Source organism: Haliotis rufescens, unplaced genomic scaffold (genome assembly GCF_023055435.1).
Source record: "Haliotis rufescens isolate VD_foot unplaced genomic scaffold, xgHalRufe1.0.p SCAF_1, whole genome shotgun sequence".
NCBI lineage: Eukaryota > Metazoa > Mollusca > Gastropoda > Lepetellida > Haliotidae > Haliotis > Haliotis rufescens.
Genome location: NW_025963779.1, coordinates 48,146,702 through 48,166,708, shown reverse-complemented (window position 1 = coordinate 48,166,708; position 20,007 = coordinate 48,146,702). Strand labels below are relative to the sequence as shown.

General features: G+C 37.1%; 2 protein-coding genes across 10 annotated transcripts in view; one reads left to right on the top strand and one right to left on the bottom strand.

Moving 5' to 3' along the window:
- LOC124131432 (zinc finger protein basonuclin-2-like) overlaps positions 1 to 17,807 on the bottom strand; it is a 92,604-nt gene extending 74,797 nt beyond the window's left edge. The window contains exons 1-2 of one of the 3 annotated variants that reach the window (XM_048396920.1): positions 17,657 to 17,807; positions 1,221 to 1,309 (exon numbers count right to left, since the gene is read on the bottom strand). In XM_048396920.1, the coding sequence (XP_048252877.1) occupies positions 1,221 to 1,235 (15 nt within the window). In that variant the 5' untranslated portion in view covers positions 1,236 to 1,309; positions 17,657 to 17,807. Of the gene's footprint in view, positions 1 to 1,220; positions 1,384 to 17,656 lie in introns of those variants that run through there. The other 2 variants (XR_007221591.1, XM_046494718.2) reach the window with 2 other exon arrangements.
- Positions 17,808 to 18,896: 1,089 nt separating this feature from the next.
- The window catches only part of LOC124136445 (centlein-like), a 183,733-nt gene continuing 182,622 nt past the window's right edge, over positions 18,897 to 20,007 (top strand). For 5 of the 7 annotated variants that reach the window (XM_048396913.1, XM_048396908.1, XM_048396906.1 and 2 more), the window contains exon 1: positions 18,906 to 18,975. The gene's annotated coding sequence lies outside the window, so the exon portion shown is untranslated. Of the gene's footprint in view, positions 18,976 to 19,115; positions 19,245 to 20,007 lie in introns of those variants that run through there. The other 2 variants (XM_048396898.1, XM_048396900.1) reach the window with 2 other exon arrangements.

The following is a 20,007-nucleotide window of genomic DNA, read 5'->3' as shown; positions in this document are numbered from 1 at the left end:
GACTGAAGCTAAACGAGGATACTCTCTGATTCTGGGTGTCATTTGCACACAGCAGACGCGCTCGATTCCATCTTCTTAATTGGGACTGGTGGGCCTGGATTTGGAGGAATGCCACACCACAGGGAGGAAAGAAGAACAGAGCCATTATTTGGCCAACCAGCTCTCTGTCAAGTTGTTGATGCAACAACAAAAGACGCTGAACTGCCATTTCTTGCAGATGATCATAAATGTCCTTTTGTGGCCAAGCAGATTATAGTTTGGGCATAATAAGAGGTATTCAGTAAAGAAGATATACAGACCAACATGAAGTGGTGGTTGACGGCTGGTGGGTTCCCACAGGCCCAGAGACCTCAATCGGGGTAATGAGTCCCCTTGATCAATATTGATCAATACCACAAAAATGTCTACCCTACGAGGACAGACAATACATCTCTATGACAAATCCAGCCAAGTTCTGCTGGACAATAAGCAGTAGTGGCATCGCTCAGTTAGTGATTAGGGTGATTGAATGTCATTAACTGACTCTTTGACATGGGGCCTGGATTGCAGGGGACCAAGGGCAGCTACTGGGGACAAACGTGCCTGATGAATGCATGGGACGCACTTGGACCATCTCAATCATTTTAGCTGTGTGAAACTCATTTTCCTGCCATAGCAAGATATATTGACATTGGGCTCAAATAACTTGAGAGCTGGTTGGGAGAGTGTCATGAAACTTCATCTCTAAACCCCATTTCTCCAGCTCCCCATCTCTGGCATCTGTGGGCTATAAATAGCCCCTTCCTCTCTCATCCTATCTCTGCACTGTCTACACTGTCATCTGACAAACTTCCCTTCCCCATCTCGCCAAGTTTTCTCAACAAATATTACAGTCGCAGAAGATCTGGTGAAACTGACTAGACAATTCCACTGCCCATTTCATGAAGTATGGATGCTGTCTGTACCAACCCTTGTTTACCTCGATGTAGAATGACACAAGACTGATGATGACCTCTGAAGACGAGCCAAGGATGCGTAGTGCTGTATATATCCCATCTACAGATGCCTGCGATTCCTACCACTGAACCGTGAGCCAAACATGGGACTCATTCACACAAATAATCATTGATTTATCACTTCCCCTAATAACTTCTCACCTCCACTCTTCCTCTCAGTCCACACACACCTTTACAGCAAAGTTTAAATACTCAAAAAGTTGAATAAAAGTGAAAAAAACCTACCTCAAGCGGTTTCATGACTGGCCTGACATGGGCATGCTGACTGGCAAGTAGTAGGCTTCCCTTCCCCGTCACAGAGCTGTAGGGGACGCCTGGTGAAACACACACCAAACACAAGCCAAATTTAGACAGTGAGCACTGGGGTCCACACAGGCAGGAGGGAGGGGTGATTGGTAAATGAACAAGTTTTATCATGTGTGGCAGAAGTGTGGTCTGTGTGCTGCCTATCTGTCCCTGGGTTGTCTTGTCTCTACCAGATGCCAGGATGGACAGACCAGGCAAGGCAGTAGGGAGGAGGAACCAAGGAACGAGAGATGACAGCCATATTGCTTTGATCTTGTCTCAGGGAAACAGGATGGGCAACTATGGAGGGGGTGTTCCAAAACTTTGTCAAACTTTCAGAGGGTGTTACAGCATATGTGGATATAATATTTCTTTGAGATACATTTTGGTAAATGCGTAGAACTTGACATGTGGCACCTCCAGGGACAGAATTTGAATAACAACCAATGATTTTGGAAAATGATGACATGCCAAACAAATAACAAAACTTTGATGGAGGTGAATGTATGCTTCACCTTTATGAGAAGCAATTTGCACAATTGTAAAAACACATAAATACTATAGGCTGATTATTGACAAGAGAGGACACAATGGACAGGTCACATGACCTGACATGCATGGCTGGAGGTTAAGTGCATTTCTGAACATAATATTTTCAATATTTCACACCATCACTTCTGAAAAATCTATAATTTCTACAATTAATAAACTATTAAAGTTGACAATATTATTTGACGATTTAATATATATAATTCAAAATTCAAAAATGATCAGTATTTAACACTCTGACAAAATTAACTCTCCATGTGAATAGTATTTAAACTTAACCTAGTGTAACAGTTCACAGTGACTACTGGTACATACTTTGCTTCCCACCGGATTCATGTCCCTGTAATCCAGTAGTACTGATAGGAAAATAGCTATCATAAAATTCTTACTTACAAGCCATCAGAGCTAGTACCATAGGATAGATGACTTTGTCTTACACATAAGCCAGGTCATAAGCCAGACAGATGGCCACAGTAACCAAACTGTTCCTTTGTAGCCCCACATGATGACTTCAACAGATCCGTATCCGTTGCTGCTAAACTACCCCCAAGCATCTAGCCCATCCTTACATCACCTACAAATGTCTTTATGGGCCTCAACATATACTCCTGCTAAACATACAGTTGTCACCAGTTCTCAGTTTCAGCTTTAAGGAATATTTCTTGGTCAAATTCTTGGTAAATTCAGGACATAAACAACTCTTTACAAATCTCATCCCACATTTTTCTTTTTTCCTCAAAGAAACATAAAGCATAACCAGCATGTTTTCAAGTTTTAATCCACTGTTTTCAGGTCTCCATTATGAGAAGTTAACTTTTTCTAAGGTAAGTATTTCTAAAATATTTATTCCACAATCTGTCCAAATGAAACAAGAAGCGAGTTAGTATGCACTGTATTGCTCCAGAGACAGTTGCTAACAACTGTCCAAATTCACACTTTACTATTGAGTCATACAGGGAAATCATTCACTGTGTTAACAGTTTCTCATAAAAGTATCATTAATAGTATTAAACTTTTAAAACAATTTATTCACATGTAGATATAAAGTTTACCTATATGAAAATACACAAATTCTGAAAATGAGTTATGAAACAGAAAACATGAAAATTCAATTTCAGTTGAGATAAGTTAATGTGTTATTTTATTTGTTAATTGATAAAAATGTGTAGCTTTACATATTTTCATCAATTTCTAACATACAGCAACATTCTGCTGATGACATCAGTCAGCAAAGTTGCACTGCTGTGAGTGTCATCATACCCATTTTCAGAATGTTGCGACACAAATCCCATCCAGCTTTGCCGCAAGAAATACAGAAAATGGGAAAATCTCCATTTTGTGTGATATAGAACCATGTATCTTTGACGATTTGACTTATAGTCAACAACCACTTCTGGAGTCCAATAGATTGACTTACAATGTCATGTGAAGGACTCTCAATTCACGACGGTTGCACAAGTAAACAAAACCATATGAGTAGACATCATCAATTCAGTACAGAAACTGTATTTGATAGAAATTATGTATATTTTATCTTTTGATCTACTGAACTCAATCAGAGTTTTAGAAGATACAGAAACAGGAACAGAAAGGATGTCTTTAGACAGAATATGATATGCATTTCTCAAAGTATTAACATTACAATAAAGAATGTATAGTTGTACATAACTACTGAATGTTTCAACTAACAGCATGCAAATGTAGTTGGTGAAGTTGGATCAACAGTATTTAAGTTATATCAAGACAAGTCAGCTTGAATTAGGAGGAAAGCCCAAAGTGATGCAGGTCCTAGACATTTACACTTTGGTGAAACTCCTAAGCAAACCGTGAATCATAACAAGGAAGAATCTGGGATTTAAACCACAGTCAGCAGCTGTGACACTACTCTGCCCAGTGTGCCACTGGTACACTGGTACACAGGTACCACTGACAGATCCTACCCCAACATCTACAGAAACTCATAGGAATGTTGGAGAAATAAAACACAAGGACACAAGATTGGATGTACACAAACATATCTGTCAATCTCTGCCTTGACAGTCTTCCCAATACTGTTTTGATCAACAGTTTATCTCAAGTGAAACTGAATTTTCATGTTTTCTGTTCAATAACATGTTTTTAGAATTTGTGTGTTTAGAACAGTATGACAACTTTGACAAATGTAGGAGTGTTACAATCAATAGAATATCATCAACTTGTATGCCAGCTACTCAGAGACTGCCAACCCAACTGGTGCCCACTGCAGAAAGTGGGAGTTGGCCTGCACAGGAAACCAAACTTTCCTCATATCAAACTTTCAGGTCACATTTAGCACAATCTTGAAGGAGTGAGTGAGTAAATCTGGTTAATGCTGCTTTTTACAGATTACACATGTCAGTCTCTGTAACCTATATGTACAGATTACATCTTCAAGTGCCTGTAACCTATATGTACAGATTACATCTTCGGGTGCCTGTAACCTATATGTACAGATTACATCTTCAAGTGCCTGTAACCTATATGTACAGATTACATCTTCAAGTGTCTGTAACCTATATGTACAGATTACATCTTCAAGTCTCTGTAACCTATATGTACAGATTACATCTTCAAGTGTCTGTAACCTATATGTACAGATTACATATTCGGGTGCCTGTAACCTATATGTACAGATTACATCTTCAAGTGCCTGTAACCTATATGTACAGATTACATCTTCAAGTGTCTGTAACCTATATGTACAGATTACATCTTCAAGTCTCTGTAACCTATATGTACAGATTACATCTTCAAGTGTCTGTAAACTATATGTACAGATTACATATTCGGGTGCCTGTAACCTATATGTACAGATTACATCTTCAAGTGTCTGTAACCTATATGTACAGATTACATATTCGGGTGCCTGTAACCTATATGTACAGATTACATCTTCAAGTGTCTGTAAACTATATGTACAGATTACATATTCGGGTGCCTGTAACCTATATGTACAGATTACATCTTCAAGTGTCTGTAAACTATATGTACAGATTACATATTCGGGTGCCTGTAACCTATATGTACAGACTACATCTTCAAGTCTCTGTAACCTATATGTACAGATTACATCTTCAAGTGTCTGTAACCTATATGTACAGATTACATCTTCAAGTGTCTGTAACCTGTATGTACAGACTACATCTTCAAGTGTCTGTAACCTATATGTACAGATTACATCTTCAAGTCTCTGTAACCTATATGTACAGATTACATCTTCAAGTGTCTGTAAACTATATGTACAGATTACATCTTCAAGTGTCTGTAAACTATATGTACAGATTACATCTTCAAGTGTCTGTAACCTATATGTACAGATTACATCTTCGGGTGTCTGTAAACTATATGTACAGATTACATCTTCGGGTGTCTGTAACCTATATGTACAGATTACATCTTTGGGTGCCTGTAACCTGTATGTACAGATTACATCTTCAAGTGTCTGTAACCTATATGTACAGATTACATCTTCAAGTCTCTGTAACCTATATGTACAGATTACATCTTCAAGTGTCTGTAACCTATATGTACAGATTACATCTTCGGGTGTCTGTAACCTATATGTACAGATTACATCTTCGGGTGCCTGTAACCTATATGTACAGATTACATCTTCGGGTGTCTGTAACCTATATGTACAGATTACATCTTCGGGTGCCTGTAACCTGTATGTACAGATTACATCTTCAAGTGTCTGTAACCTATATGTACAGATTACATCTTCAAGTCTCTGTAACCTATATGTACAGATTACATCTTCAAGTGTCTGTAACCTATATGTACAGATTACATCTTCGGGTGTCTGTAACCTATATGTACAGATTACATCTTCAAGTGTCTGTAACCTATATGTACAGATTACATCTTCAAGTGTCTGTAACCTGTATGTACAGATTACATCTTCAAGTGTCTGTAACCTATATGTACAGACTACATCTTCAAGTGTCTGTAACCTATATGTACAGATTACATCTTCGGGTGTCTGTAACCTATATGTACAGATTACATCTTCAAGTGCCTGTAACCTATATGTACAGATTACATCTTCAAGTGTCTGTAACCTGTATGTACAGATTACATCTTCGGGTGTCTGTAACCTATATGTACAGATTACATCTTCAAGTCCCTGTAACCTATATGTACAGACTACATCTTCAAGTCTCTGTAACCTATATGTACAGACTACATCTTCAAGTGTCTGTAACCTATATGTACAGACTACATCTTCAAGTGTCTGTAACCTATATGTACAGACTACATCTTCAAGTGTCTGTAACCTATATGTACAGATTACATCTTCAAGTGTCTGTAACCTATATGTACAGATTACATCTTCAAGTGCCTGTAACAGGTATGTACAGATTACATCTTCAAGTGTCTGTAACCTATATGTACAGATTACATCTTCGGGTGTCTGTAACAGGTATGTACAGATTACATCTTCAAGTGTCTGTAAACTATATGTACAGATTACATCTTCGGGTGTCTGTAACCTATATGTACAGATTACATCTTCAAGTGTCTGTAACCTATATGTACAGACTACATCTTCAAGTCTCTGTAACCTATATGTACAGACTACATCTTCAAGTGTCTGTAACCTATATGTACAGACTTCATCTTCAAGTGTCTGTAACCTATATGTACAGATTACATCTTCAAGTGTCTGTAACCTATATGTACAGATTACATCTTCAAGTGCCTGTAACCTATATGTACAGACTACATCTTCAAGTGTCTGTAACCTATATGTACAGATTACATCTTCAAGTGTCTGTAACCTATATGTACAGATTACATATTCGGGTGCCTGTAACCTATATGTACAGATTACATCTTCAAGTGCCTGTAACCTATATGTACAGACTACATCTTCAAGTGCCTGTAACCTATATGTACAGATTACATCTTCAAGTCTCTGTAACCTATATGTACAGATTACATCTTCGGGTGTCTGTAACCTATATGTACAGATTACATCTTCAAGTGTCTGTAAACTATATGTACAGATTACATCTTCAAGTGCCTGTAACCTGTATGTACAGACTACATCTTCAAGTGTCTGTAACCTGTATGTACAGACTACATCTTCAAGTGTCTGTAACCTATATGTACAGATTACATCTTCAAGTCTCTGTAACCTATATGTACAGATTACATCTTCAAGTGCCTGTAACCTATATGTACAGATTACATCTTCAAGTGCCTGTAACCTATATGTACAGATTACATCTTCAAGTGCCTGTAACCTATATGTACAGATTACATCTTCGGGTGCCTGTAACCTATATGTACAGATTACATCTTCAAGTCTCTGTAAACTATATGTACAGATTACATCTTCAAGTGTCTGTAAACTATATGTACAGATTACATCTTCAAGTCTCTGTAACCTATATGTACAGACTACATCTTCAAGTGTCTGTAACCTATATGTACAGATTACATATTCGGGTGTCTGTAACCTATATGTACAGATTACATCTTCGGGTGTCTGTAACCTATATGTACAGATTACATCTTCGGGTGTCTGTAACCTATATGTACAGATTACATCTTCGGGTGTCTGTAACCTATATGTACAGATTACATCTTCAAGTCTCTGTAACCTATATGTACAGATTACATCTTCAAGTGTCTGTAACCTGTATGTACAGATTACATCTTCAAGTGTCTGTAACCTATATGTACAGATTACATCTTCAAGTGCCTGTAACCTATATGTACAGATTACATCTTCAAGTGTCTTTAACCTATATGTACAGATTACATCTTCAAGTGCCTGTAACCTATATGTACAGATTACATCTTCGGGTGTCTGTAACCTATATGTACAGATTACATCTTCAAGTGCCTGTAACCTATATGTACAGATTACATCTTCAAGTGCCTGTAACCTATATGTACAGATTACATCTTCAAGTGCCTGTAACCTATATGTACAGATTACATCTTCAAGTGTCTGTAACCTATATGTACAGATTACATCTTCAAGTCTCTGTAACAGGTATGTACAGATTACATCTTCGGGTGTCTGTAACCTATATGTACAGATTACATCTTCAAGTCTCTGTAACAGGTATGTACAGATTACATCTTCAAGTGCCTGTAACCTATATGTACAGATTACATCTTCAAGTGCCTGTAACCTATATGTACAGATTACATCTTCAAGTGCCTGTAACCTATATGTACAGATTACATCTTCAAGTGTCTATAACCTATATGTACAGATTACATCTTCAAGTGCCTGTAACCTATATGTACAGATTACATCTTCAAGTCTCTGTAACAGGTATGTACAGATTACATCTTCGGGTGTCTGTAACCTATATGTACAGATTACATCTTCAAGTGTCTGTAACCTATATGTACAGATTACATCTTCAAGTGCCTGTAACCTATATGTACAGATTACATCTTCAAGTGCCTGTAACCTATATGTACAGATTACATCTTCAAGTGTCTGTAACCTATATGTACAGATTACATCTTCAAGTGTCTGTAACCTATATGTACAGATTACATCTTCAAGTGCCTGTAACCTATATGTACAGATTACATCTTCGGGTGTCTGTAACCTATATGTACAGATTACATCTTCAAGTGCCTGTAACCTATATGTACAGATTACATCTTCAAGTGTCTGTAACCTATATGTACAGATTACATCTTCAAGTGTCTGTAACCTATATGTACAGATTACATCTTCAAGTGCCTGTAACCTATATGTACAGACTACATCTTCAAGTGTCTGTAACCTATATGTACAGATTACATCTTCAAGTGCCTGTAACCTATATGTACAGATTACATCTTCGGGTGCCTGTAACCTATATGTACAGATTACATCTTCAAGTCTCTGTAACCTATATGTACAGATTACATCTTCAAGTGTCTGTAACCTGTATGTACAGATTACATCTTCAAGTGTCTGTAACCTATATGTACAGATTACATCTTCAAGTCCCTGTAACCTATATGTACAGACTACATCTTCAAGTCTCTGTAACAGGTATGTACAGATTACATCTTCAAGTGTCTGTAACCTGTATGTACAGACTACATCTTCGGGTGTCTGTAACCTATATGTAAAGATTACATCTTCAAGTGCCTGTAACCTATATGTACAGATTACATCTTCGGGTGTCTGTAAACTATATGTACAGATTACATCTTCGGGTGTCTGTAAACTATATGTACAGATTACATCTTCAAGTCTCTGTAACAGGTATGTACAGATTACATCTTCGGGTGTCTGTAACCTATATGTACAGATTACATCTTCAAGTGTCTGTAACCTATATGTACAGATTACATCTTCAAGTGCCTGTAACCTATATGTACAGATTACATCTTCAAGTGCCTGTAACCTATATGTACAGATTACATCTTCAAGTGTCTGTAACCTATATGTACAGATTACATCTTCAAGTGCCTGTAACCTATATGTACAGATTACATCTTCAAGTGTCTGTAACCTATATGTACAGATTACATCTTCAAGTGTCTGTAACCTATATGTACAGATTACATCTTCAAGTGCCTGTAACCTATATGTACAGACTACATCTTCAAGTGTCTGTAACCTATATGTACAGATTACATCTTCAAGTGTCTGTAACCTATATGTACAGATTACATCTTCGGGTGTCTGTAACCTATATGTACAGATTACATCTTCAAGTGTCTGTAACCTATATGTACAGATTACATATTCGGGTCTCTGTAACCTATATGTACAGACTACATCTTCAAGTCCCTGTAACCTGTATGTACAGATGACATCTTCAAGTGTCTGTAAACTATATGTACAGATTACATCTTCAAGTCTCTGTAACCTATATGTACAGATTACATCTTCAAGTGCCTGTAACCTATATGTACAGATTACATCTTCAAGTGTCTGTAACCTATATGTACAGACTACATCTTCAAGTCTCTGTAACCTATATGTACAGACTACATCTTCGGGTGTCTGTAACCTATATGTACAGATTACATCTTCAAGTCTCTGTAACCTATATGTACAGACTACATCTTCAAGTCTCTGTAACAGGTATGTACAGATTACATCTTCGGGTGTCTGTAACCTATATGTACAGATTACATCTTCAAGTGTCTGTAACCTATATGTACAGACTACATCTTCAAGTCTCTGTAACCTAAAAGTACAGACTACATCTTCAAGTCTCTGTAACAGGTATGTACAGATTACATCTTCGGGTGTCTGTAACCTATATGTACAGATTACATCTTCAAGTCCCTGTAACCTATATGTACAGATTACATCTTCGGGTGTCTGTAAACTATATGTACAGATTACATCTTCGGGTGCCTGTAACCTATATATGTACAGATTACATCTTCAAGTCTCTGTAAACTATATGTACAGATTACATCTTCAAGTGTCTGTAACCTATATGTACAGATTACATCTTCAAGTGCCTGTAACCTGTATGTACAGATTACATCTTCAAGTGCCTGTAACCTATATGTACAGATTACATCTTCGGGTGTCTGTAAACTATATGTACAGATTACATCTTCAAGTGTCTGTAACCTATATGTACAGACTACATCTTCAAGTGCCTGTAACCTATATGTACAGATTACATCTTCAAGTGTCTGTAACCTGTATGTACAGATTACATCTTCGGGTGTCTGTAACAGGTATGTACAGATTACATCTTCAAGTGTCTGTAACCTATATGTACAGACTACATCTTCAAGTGCCTGTAACCTATATGTACAGATTACATCTTCAAGTGCCTGTAACCTATATGTACAGATTACATCTTCAAGTGTCTGTAACCTATATGTACAGATTACATCTTCAAGTGCCTGTAACCTATATGTACAGATTACATCTTCAAGTGTCTGTAACCTATATGTACAGATTACATCTTCAAGTGCCTGTAACCTATATGTACAGATTACATCTTCAAGTGTCTGTAACCTATATGTACAGATTACATCTTCAAGTGTCTGTAACCTATATGTACAGATTACATCTTCAAGTGCCTGTAACCTATATGTACAGACTACATCTTCAAGTGTCTGTAACCTATATGTACAGATTACATCTTCAAGTGCCTGTAACCTATATGTACAGATTACATCTTCGGGTGCCTGTAACCTATATGTACAGATTACATCTTCAAGTCTCTGTAACCTATATGTACAGATTACATCTTCAAGTGTCTGTAACCTGTATGTACAGATTACATCTTCAAGTGTCTGTAACCTATATGTACAGATTACATCTTCAAGTCCCTGTAACCTATATGTACAGACTACATCTTCAAGTCTCTGTAACAGGTACGTACAGATTACATCTTCAAGTCTCTGTAACCTATATGTACAGACTACATCTTCAAGTGTCTGTAACCTGTATGTACAGACTACATCTTCAAGTGTCTGTAACCTGTATGTACAGACTACATCTTCGGGTGTCTGTAACCTATATGTACAGATTACATCTTCAAGTGCCTGTAACCTATATGTACAGATTACATCTTCGGGTGTCTGTAAACTATATGTACAGATTACATCTTCGGGTGTCTGTAAATTATATGTACAGATTACATCTTCAAGTCTCTGTAACCTATATGTACAGATTACATCTTCAAGTCTCTGTAACCTATATGTACAGATTACATCTTCGGGTGCCTGTAACCTATATGTACAGACTACATCTTCAAGTCTCTGTAACCTATATGTACAGACTACATCTTCGGGTGTCTGTAACCTATATGTACAGATTACATCTTCAAGTGCCTGTAACCTGTATGTACAGATTACATCTTCAAGTGCCTGTAACCTATATGTACAGATTACATCTTCGGGTGTCTGTAAACTATATGTACAGATTACATCTTCAAGTGTCTGTAACCTATATGTACAGATTACATCTTCAAGTGTCTGTAACCTATATGTACAGATTACATCTTCGGGTGTCTGTAAACTATATGTACAGACTACATCTTCAAGTGTCTGTAACCTATATGTACAGATTACATATTCGGGTGCCTGTAACCTATATGTACAGATTACATCTTCAAGTGCCTGTAACCTATATGTACAGATTACATCTTCAAGTGTCTGTAACCTATATGTACAGACTACATCTTCAAGTGTCTGTAACCTGTATGTACAGATTACATCTTCAAGTGTCTGTAACCTATATGTACAGATTACATATTCGGGTGTCTGTAACCTATATGTACAGATTACATATTCGGGTGCCTGTAACCTATATGTACAGACTACATCTTCAAGTCTCTGTAACCTATATGTACAGATTACATCTTCAAGTGTCTGTAACCTATATGTACAGACTACATCTTCAAGTGTCTGTAACCTATATGTACAGATTACATATTCGGGTGTCTGTAACCTATATGTACAGATTACATATTCGGGTGCCTGTAACCTATATGTACAGATTACATCTTCAAGTCTCTGTAACCTATATATGTACAGATTACATCTTCAAGTCTCTGTAACCTATATGTACAGATTACATCTTCAAGTGTCTGTAACCTATATGTACAGACTACATCTTCAAGTGTCTGTAACCTATATGTACAGATTACATATTCGGGTGTCTGTAACCTATATGTACAGATTACATATTCGGGTGCCTGTAACCTATATGTACAGATTACATCTTCAAGTCTCTGTAACCTATATATGTACAGATTACATCTTCAAGTCTCTGTAACCTATATGTACAGATTACATCTTCAAGTGCCTGTAAACTATATGTACAGATTACATCTTCGGGTGCCTGTAACCTATATGTACAGATTACATCTTCAAGTCTCTGTAAACTATATGTACAGATTACATCTTCAAGTGCCTGTAACCTATATGTACAGATTACATCTTCGGGTGTCTGTAACCTGTATGTACAGATTACATCTTCAAGTGTCTGTAACCTATATGTACAGATTACATCTTCAAGTGCCTGTAACCTATATGTACAGACTACATCTTCAAGTGTCTGTAACAGGTATGTACAGATTACATCTTCAAGTGTCTGTAACCTATATGTACAGATTACATCTTCAAGTGCCTGTAACCTATATGTACAGATTACATCTTCAAGTCTCTGTAACCTATATGTACAGATTACATCTTCAAGTGTCTGTAACCTATATGTACAGATTACATCTTCAAGTGTCTGTAACCTATATGTACAGATTACATCTTCAAGTGTCTGTAACCTATATGTACAGATTACATCTTCAAGTCTCTGTAACCTATATGTACAGATTACATCTTCAAGTCTCTGTAACAGGTATGTACAGATTACATCTTCAAGTGTCTGTAAACTATATGTACAGACTACATCTTCAAGTGCCTGTAACCTGTATGTACAGATTACATATTCGGGTGCCTGTAACCTGTATGTACAGATTACATCTTCAAGTCTCTGTAACCTGTATGTACAGATTACATCTTCAAGTGCCTGTAACCTATATGTACAGATTACATATTCGGGTGTCTGTAACCTATATGTACAGATTACATCTTCGGGTGTCTGTAACCTATATGTACAGACTACATCTTCAAGTGTCTGTAACCTATATGTACAGATTACATCTTCAAGTGCCTGTAACCTATATGTACAGACTACATCTTCAAGTGTCTGTAACCTATATGTACAGATTACATATTCGGGTGTCTGTAACCTATATGTACAGATTACATATTCGGGTGCCTGTAACCTATATGTACAGATTACATCTTCAAGTGTCTGTAACCTATATGTACAGATTACATCTTCAAGTCTCTGTAACCTATATGTACAGATTACATCTTCAAGTGCCTGTAACCTATATGTACAGATTACATCTTCGGGTGTCTGTAACCTGTATGTACAGATTACATCTTCGGGTGTCTGTAACCTATATGTACAGACTACATCTTCAAGTGTCTGTAACCTATATGTACAGATTACATCTTCAAGTGCCTGTAACCTATATGTACAGACTACATCTTCAAGTGTCTGTAACCTATATGTACAGATTACATATTCGGGTGTCTGTAACCTATATGTACAGATTACATCTTCAAGTGCCTGTAACCTATATGTACAGATTACATCTTCAAGTGTCTGTAACCTATATGTACAGATTACATCTTCAAGTCTCTGTAACCTATATGTACAGATTACATCTTCAAGTGTCTGTAACCTATATGTACAGATTACATCTTCAAGTCTCTGTAACCTATATGTACAGATTACATCTTCAAGTGTCTGTAACCTATATGTACAGACTACATCTTCAAGTGTCTGTAACCTATATGTACAGATTACATATTCGGGTGTCTGTAACCTATATGTACAGATTACATATTCGGGTGCCTGTAACCTATATGTACAGATTACATCTTCAAGTGTCTGTAACCTATATATGTACAGATTACATCTTCAAGTCTCTGTAACCTATATGTACAGATTACATCTTCAAGTGTCTGTAACCTATATGTACAGACTACATCTTCAAGTGTCTGTAACCTATATGTACAGATTACATATTCGGGTGTCTGTAACCTATATGTACAGATTACATATTCGGGTGCCTGTAACCTATATGTACAGATTACATCTTCAAGTCTCTGTAACCTATATATGTACAGATTACATCTTCAAGTCTCTGTAACCTATATGTACAGATTACATCTTCAAGTGCCTGTAAACTATATGTACAGATTACATCTTCGGGTGCCTGTAACCTATATGTACAGATTACATCTTCAAGTCTCTGTAAACTATATGTACAGATTACATCTTCAAGTGCCTGTAACCTATATGTACAGATTACATCTTCGGGTGTCTGTAACCTGTATGTACAGATTACATCTTCAAGTGTCTGTAACCTATATGTACAGATTACATCTTCAAGTGCCTGTAACCTATATGTACAGACTACATCTTCAAGTGTCTGTAACAGGTATGTACAGATTACATCTTCAAGTGTCTGTAACCTATATGTACAGATTACATCTTCAAGTGCCTGTAACCTATATGTACAGATTACATCTTCAAGTCTCTGTAACCTATATGTACAGATTACATCTTCAAGTGTCTGTAACCTATATGTACAGATTACATCTTCAAGTGTCTGTAACCTATATGTACAGATTACATCTTCAAGTGTCTGTAACCTATATGTACAGATTACATCTTCAAGTCTCTGTAACCTATATGTACAGATTACATCTTCAAGTCTCTGTAACAGGTATGTACAGATTACATCTTCAAGTGTCTGTAAACTATATGTACAGACTACATCTTCAAGTGCCTGTAACCTGTATGTACAGATTACATATTCGGGTGCCTGTAACCTGTATGTACAGATTACATCTTCAAGTCTCTGTAACCTGTATGTACAGATTACATCTTCAAGTGCCTGTAACCTATATGTACAGATTACATATTCGGGTGTCTGTAACCTATATGTACAGATTACATCTTCGGGTGTCTGTAACCTATATGTACAGACTACATCTTCAAGTGTCTGTAACCTATATGTACAGATTACATCTTCAAGTGCCTGTAACCTATATGTACAGACTACATCTTCAAGTGTCTGTAACCTATATGTACAGATTACATATTCGGGTGTCTGTAACCTATATGTACAGATTACATATTCGGGTGCCTGTAACCTATATGTACAGATTACATCTTCAAGTGTCTGTAACCTATATGTACAGATTACATCTTCAAGTCTCTGTAACCTATATGTACAGATTACATCTTCAAGTGCCTGTAACCTATATGTACAGATTACATCTTCGGGTGTCTGTAACCTGTATGTACAGATTACATCTTCGGGTGTCTGTAACCTATATGTACAGACTACATCTTCAAGTGTCTGTAACCTATATGTACAGATTACATCTTCAAGTGCCTGTAACCTATATGTACAGACTACATCTTCAAGTGTCTGTAACCTATATGTACAGATTACATATTCGGGTGTCTGTAACCTATATGTACAGATTACATCTTCAAGTGCCTGTAACCTATATGTACAGATTACATCTTCAAGTGTCTGTAACCTATATGTACAGATTACATCTTCAAGTCTCTGTAACCTATATGTACAGATTACATCTTCAAGTGTCTGTAACCTATATGTACAGATTACATCTTCAAGTCTCTGTAACCTATATGTACAGATTACATCTTCAAGTGCCTGTAACCTATATGTACAGATTACATCTTCGGGTGTCTGTAACCTATATGTACAGATTACATCTTCAAGTCTCTGTAACCTATATGTACAGATTACATCTTCGGGTGTCTGTAACCTATATGTACAGATTACATCTTCAAGTCTCTGTAACAGGTATGTACAGATTACATGTGTCAGTCTCTGTAACCTTACAGATTACACATTCCAGTCTCTGTAACCTACATATATCTTCAAAAATATCCAATCTAGAGTCACGAGGAATTCTATATTCACAATTTTGACTTATCAGCTCTGACAGGATGTCCTAGTGCTTGCACTTCTGCGTGCTCATTGCCAACCCAACTACTTCAACTCACAGCATTCAACCAAATACACCAGCCAAATTGGAATAACCATGACATTAGGTAATATTATTAAGACTTAGTCTTTGTTTCACTGAATAATTAAAGTGCATTGGACAAAATCAATAAACAATTATCACTTATTGTTACCATATTAAGCTTATGAAGATCTCTCAAGTTGTTGAACACAATCAATGGGCCTCATTGGCTGGTGACTAGATACATATTATTGGATTATTGACAAATTGTCATAAACTATTATAGGTTGTCATAATCACAAACATATTTGAATTGCATATGAACATCTTTTGAAAAGCAAAATCCTTTTTAACATTAAGACATAATGCATTATGTATATCATGTAATGAGCTCTGTCATAGGGTGTCACATGTGTTGGTGGGTGTCGGTAGGACTGATTGCCCTTCAAACAAGAGGATGTCTATGCATTAACATTGATGACAATAACATATCAAAGTTGTCAAGATAAGAGCCTAAAGAACTGAACAAATTCTTTTGACATTGATTCACTTGTAAATAAAACATTTCTTTGACAACCAAGTCATTTTTATTCCACTTATATGTAATACTGTGATGGTCTAACTATTGGATGATACACAAGAAAAGAATACGCAATCAAATTATGCCCCACAATCTTCTCTATCCGCCCTAATTTGTCTCTTGGCATTATTTATTGTTTTCACTTGACTCTTGAATTTATAGACCCTCAAAGGCAAAGTTTTCATGTCAAAACAATATTTTACTACACTTAGTCTTTAGGCAAATTTGTATAAATTGATACTATGTAGCTGATTATAGTTGTCTATAAAAGTATATATTTTATTTGTGGATTAGCAGTCAGATGTCAATGCCATATAAATGTTTACAAACTGAGCAGGGGACAAGGCAATATGTCAACTGTTTAAAACATATCAGTAACATGAAGGTTAAACTCATCTTCAGCTTACAAACTTTTTTTTTTCAAAAGCTTTGCCTCTCAAACAAAATAATCAATACCAGTGAACTGGCACATCTGATACTGGAGATAGTTAAAAAATATGATTAATGCCCATAATTACATTAGGTACCAAGCATTCACGAAGCATGTCCTCAATTTGTGGAGGCACCAGGAGCTGGGTGATTCCCCTGTCCTGAAGGCCCACACCCACCATGTCTCCCATACAGTCCTATCGGTTATACCACTGGCCTGCATAAAGTTTTCCAACTCATCACGCAAGCCCAACATTGATCTTACTTGTGACAGCAGTATGTCTGTGCTATTACTGTATCCAGTAGTCCATAAAGTTGGCAAGTTCTAGGTGTCGCCTAGCTCCTTCCTACAGTAAGCAAGCAGTGTGGGAGATGTCCTATCGGAATGGTACCAGTAAGAGGGCAGCATAGACCTATCCCACGACTAGCAGAGCATGGGCCCACTTGGTTGTCACATGAGATCCCAGCCAATGACATTCCGATAGCAGGCAATCTCACTCCTTGCCAATCAATACCAAGCCACTTCACTCAAAGACAGATGGCACTTTAATTCCATATGGTTATGCTAATGCCAGTGTCTTTCATTAAAATTTCCTTTGTGAAGCAATCTCGGCCTAATTAATTCCTGAGACACACAGCATGACAAATCATCCCCTACCCCAGGGATGTGCCCTCAGCTGATCAAATGAGCATAGGCATGTGGGGGTTGGGCAGGACGAGAAGGGACTGGGGAAACTAGCACATGATCTGAGAGAATGTGACACAAGTAAGGGAGACCCAACCAACGCGGACGCAACACGGGCCCATATTGATTTCAACATCTGCAAATGTCATGATGTTTGGATCATCGCGATCATTTTGACAGTGCCACCACATGCATGTCGTTTTCGAGAATGTAACAAGTTACAATGAGGACAAATATTGACCGACGACTCCACGAGTCGCCGCGTCGGAACCCTGGTCTCCTATTTCAGGGCAAAATTTATTATAAGTGCAGATTCATTCTGAATTATTAACATTTGAAAGGAGGAGACCAAAAGTTGACGAATCTGAGACTCGTCTGCTAGGAATTGTCATCACGCCGATCGATAGGCCGGCGGAGGCAATCAAAGATACGTCGTCTGCTAGATATAATCGAATAAATAATGCAATTTCTAACGCTATTAGAATATAACGTGTTGATTAATGATTTGGAATACATACTTTACGTGTTACTGCATCAAAATATGAGCTGTTAGACAACGGTCAACATATAGTTTCAAATCGTAAGGCCAAATGAAATCCAATACCATGCTTAAAATTAGTTAACTCACCGCCGCCATCTTGTCGGTGCCAGTCTTACGAGCATTGACTTTTACGACATTACCTTATTAATCAGTAATTATTGCATCATATGTTTCATGATATATAGTCTAAGGGATAATTCTTCGCATGATACGTAGATATGGCCAGTTGTATTTATTGCTTGTAGTTGTTGCGACAATGGGTCACATGGTGTAAACAAACCGGAAACCGTCTCGGCGGCGGATTTACAGTTGATCATCAAGCATGACAAGTGCGGTGATATGAAGATATCAACCAAATGCAAGTTTGCATTACGTTTGTTATTGTTAAAGACATGAATAATGAATACTTAAATTTAGTATATGCTATACAAAGGAAATTATGATATTGCTGCAAAAGACAACCCGTCATTGTAAAATATGTGGGTCATTATGCCAACAAACATGTCCTGTCAAGTTTCTTTGATTCAATCGCACAGCCTAAACTCGCAGTTTACAGACGATGAAGTTGTCTTAAGGAATTTACAGCGTGTCAGTGTGATGAAACACACCAAAACAAAGACTGTTTTGGTAAGAGTTTGTGTACAATGAATTGAAACCCAATAAAACGTTTCAGTTCGAAGTTCAGTTTAACAATGTATATCCCACCAAACACTGAGCGTTTCATTCAGTGTTTACAAAACATAATTATTTTTATGTCTGTAAATAGAGTCCATTATATTTGTTTTTCTAACTTAGTTGACCTCAGTTTTTTTAGATGTTCCCATAAATGATGAGGTACACCTACAGAATACCGGATACCTGTCTGCAACGTTTGTTTGATGGTATACTCGGACCCCATGGTACCGCGGCATTCATCGTATCGCGGCATTTGTGATTTCCGATAGTTCACGCGGGACACGCCTCTTAGCGGCTGTCTATTGATGCAAATCAGTAACCAGGAAGTGCTCACTTCGTAAACAATTTCAATTTCCTCGGAATGTTCCGTCTGCTGTAAGTAAGGAGTTATTAATGTGTTGATACATATTTCTGGCATCTGTTGTAATATTGCCTTACCCCCATCTGTCAATGGCCAACGATATAACCCGCAGTACCCCAAGTAAACTTTCTCTATCGACCTGAACTAGATCATCTGCATATTCATGGCGACTAATGAGGTAACGGAAGTTACGTAGTCCGCACATTTTTCCCCGCTCTGTGCCCAGAATCTATTGGGAGATCATAAGGGCCATAATGCCAAACTTAAAAAATACGTTCTTCACTAGTAACCAAAAGATAAATACATACTTTGGGCATACTGGGAGTGCTTTTTATATATTTATTGTTTACTTTT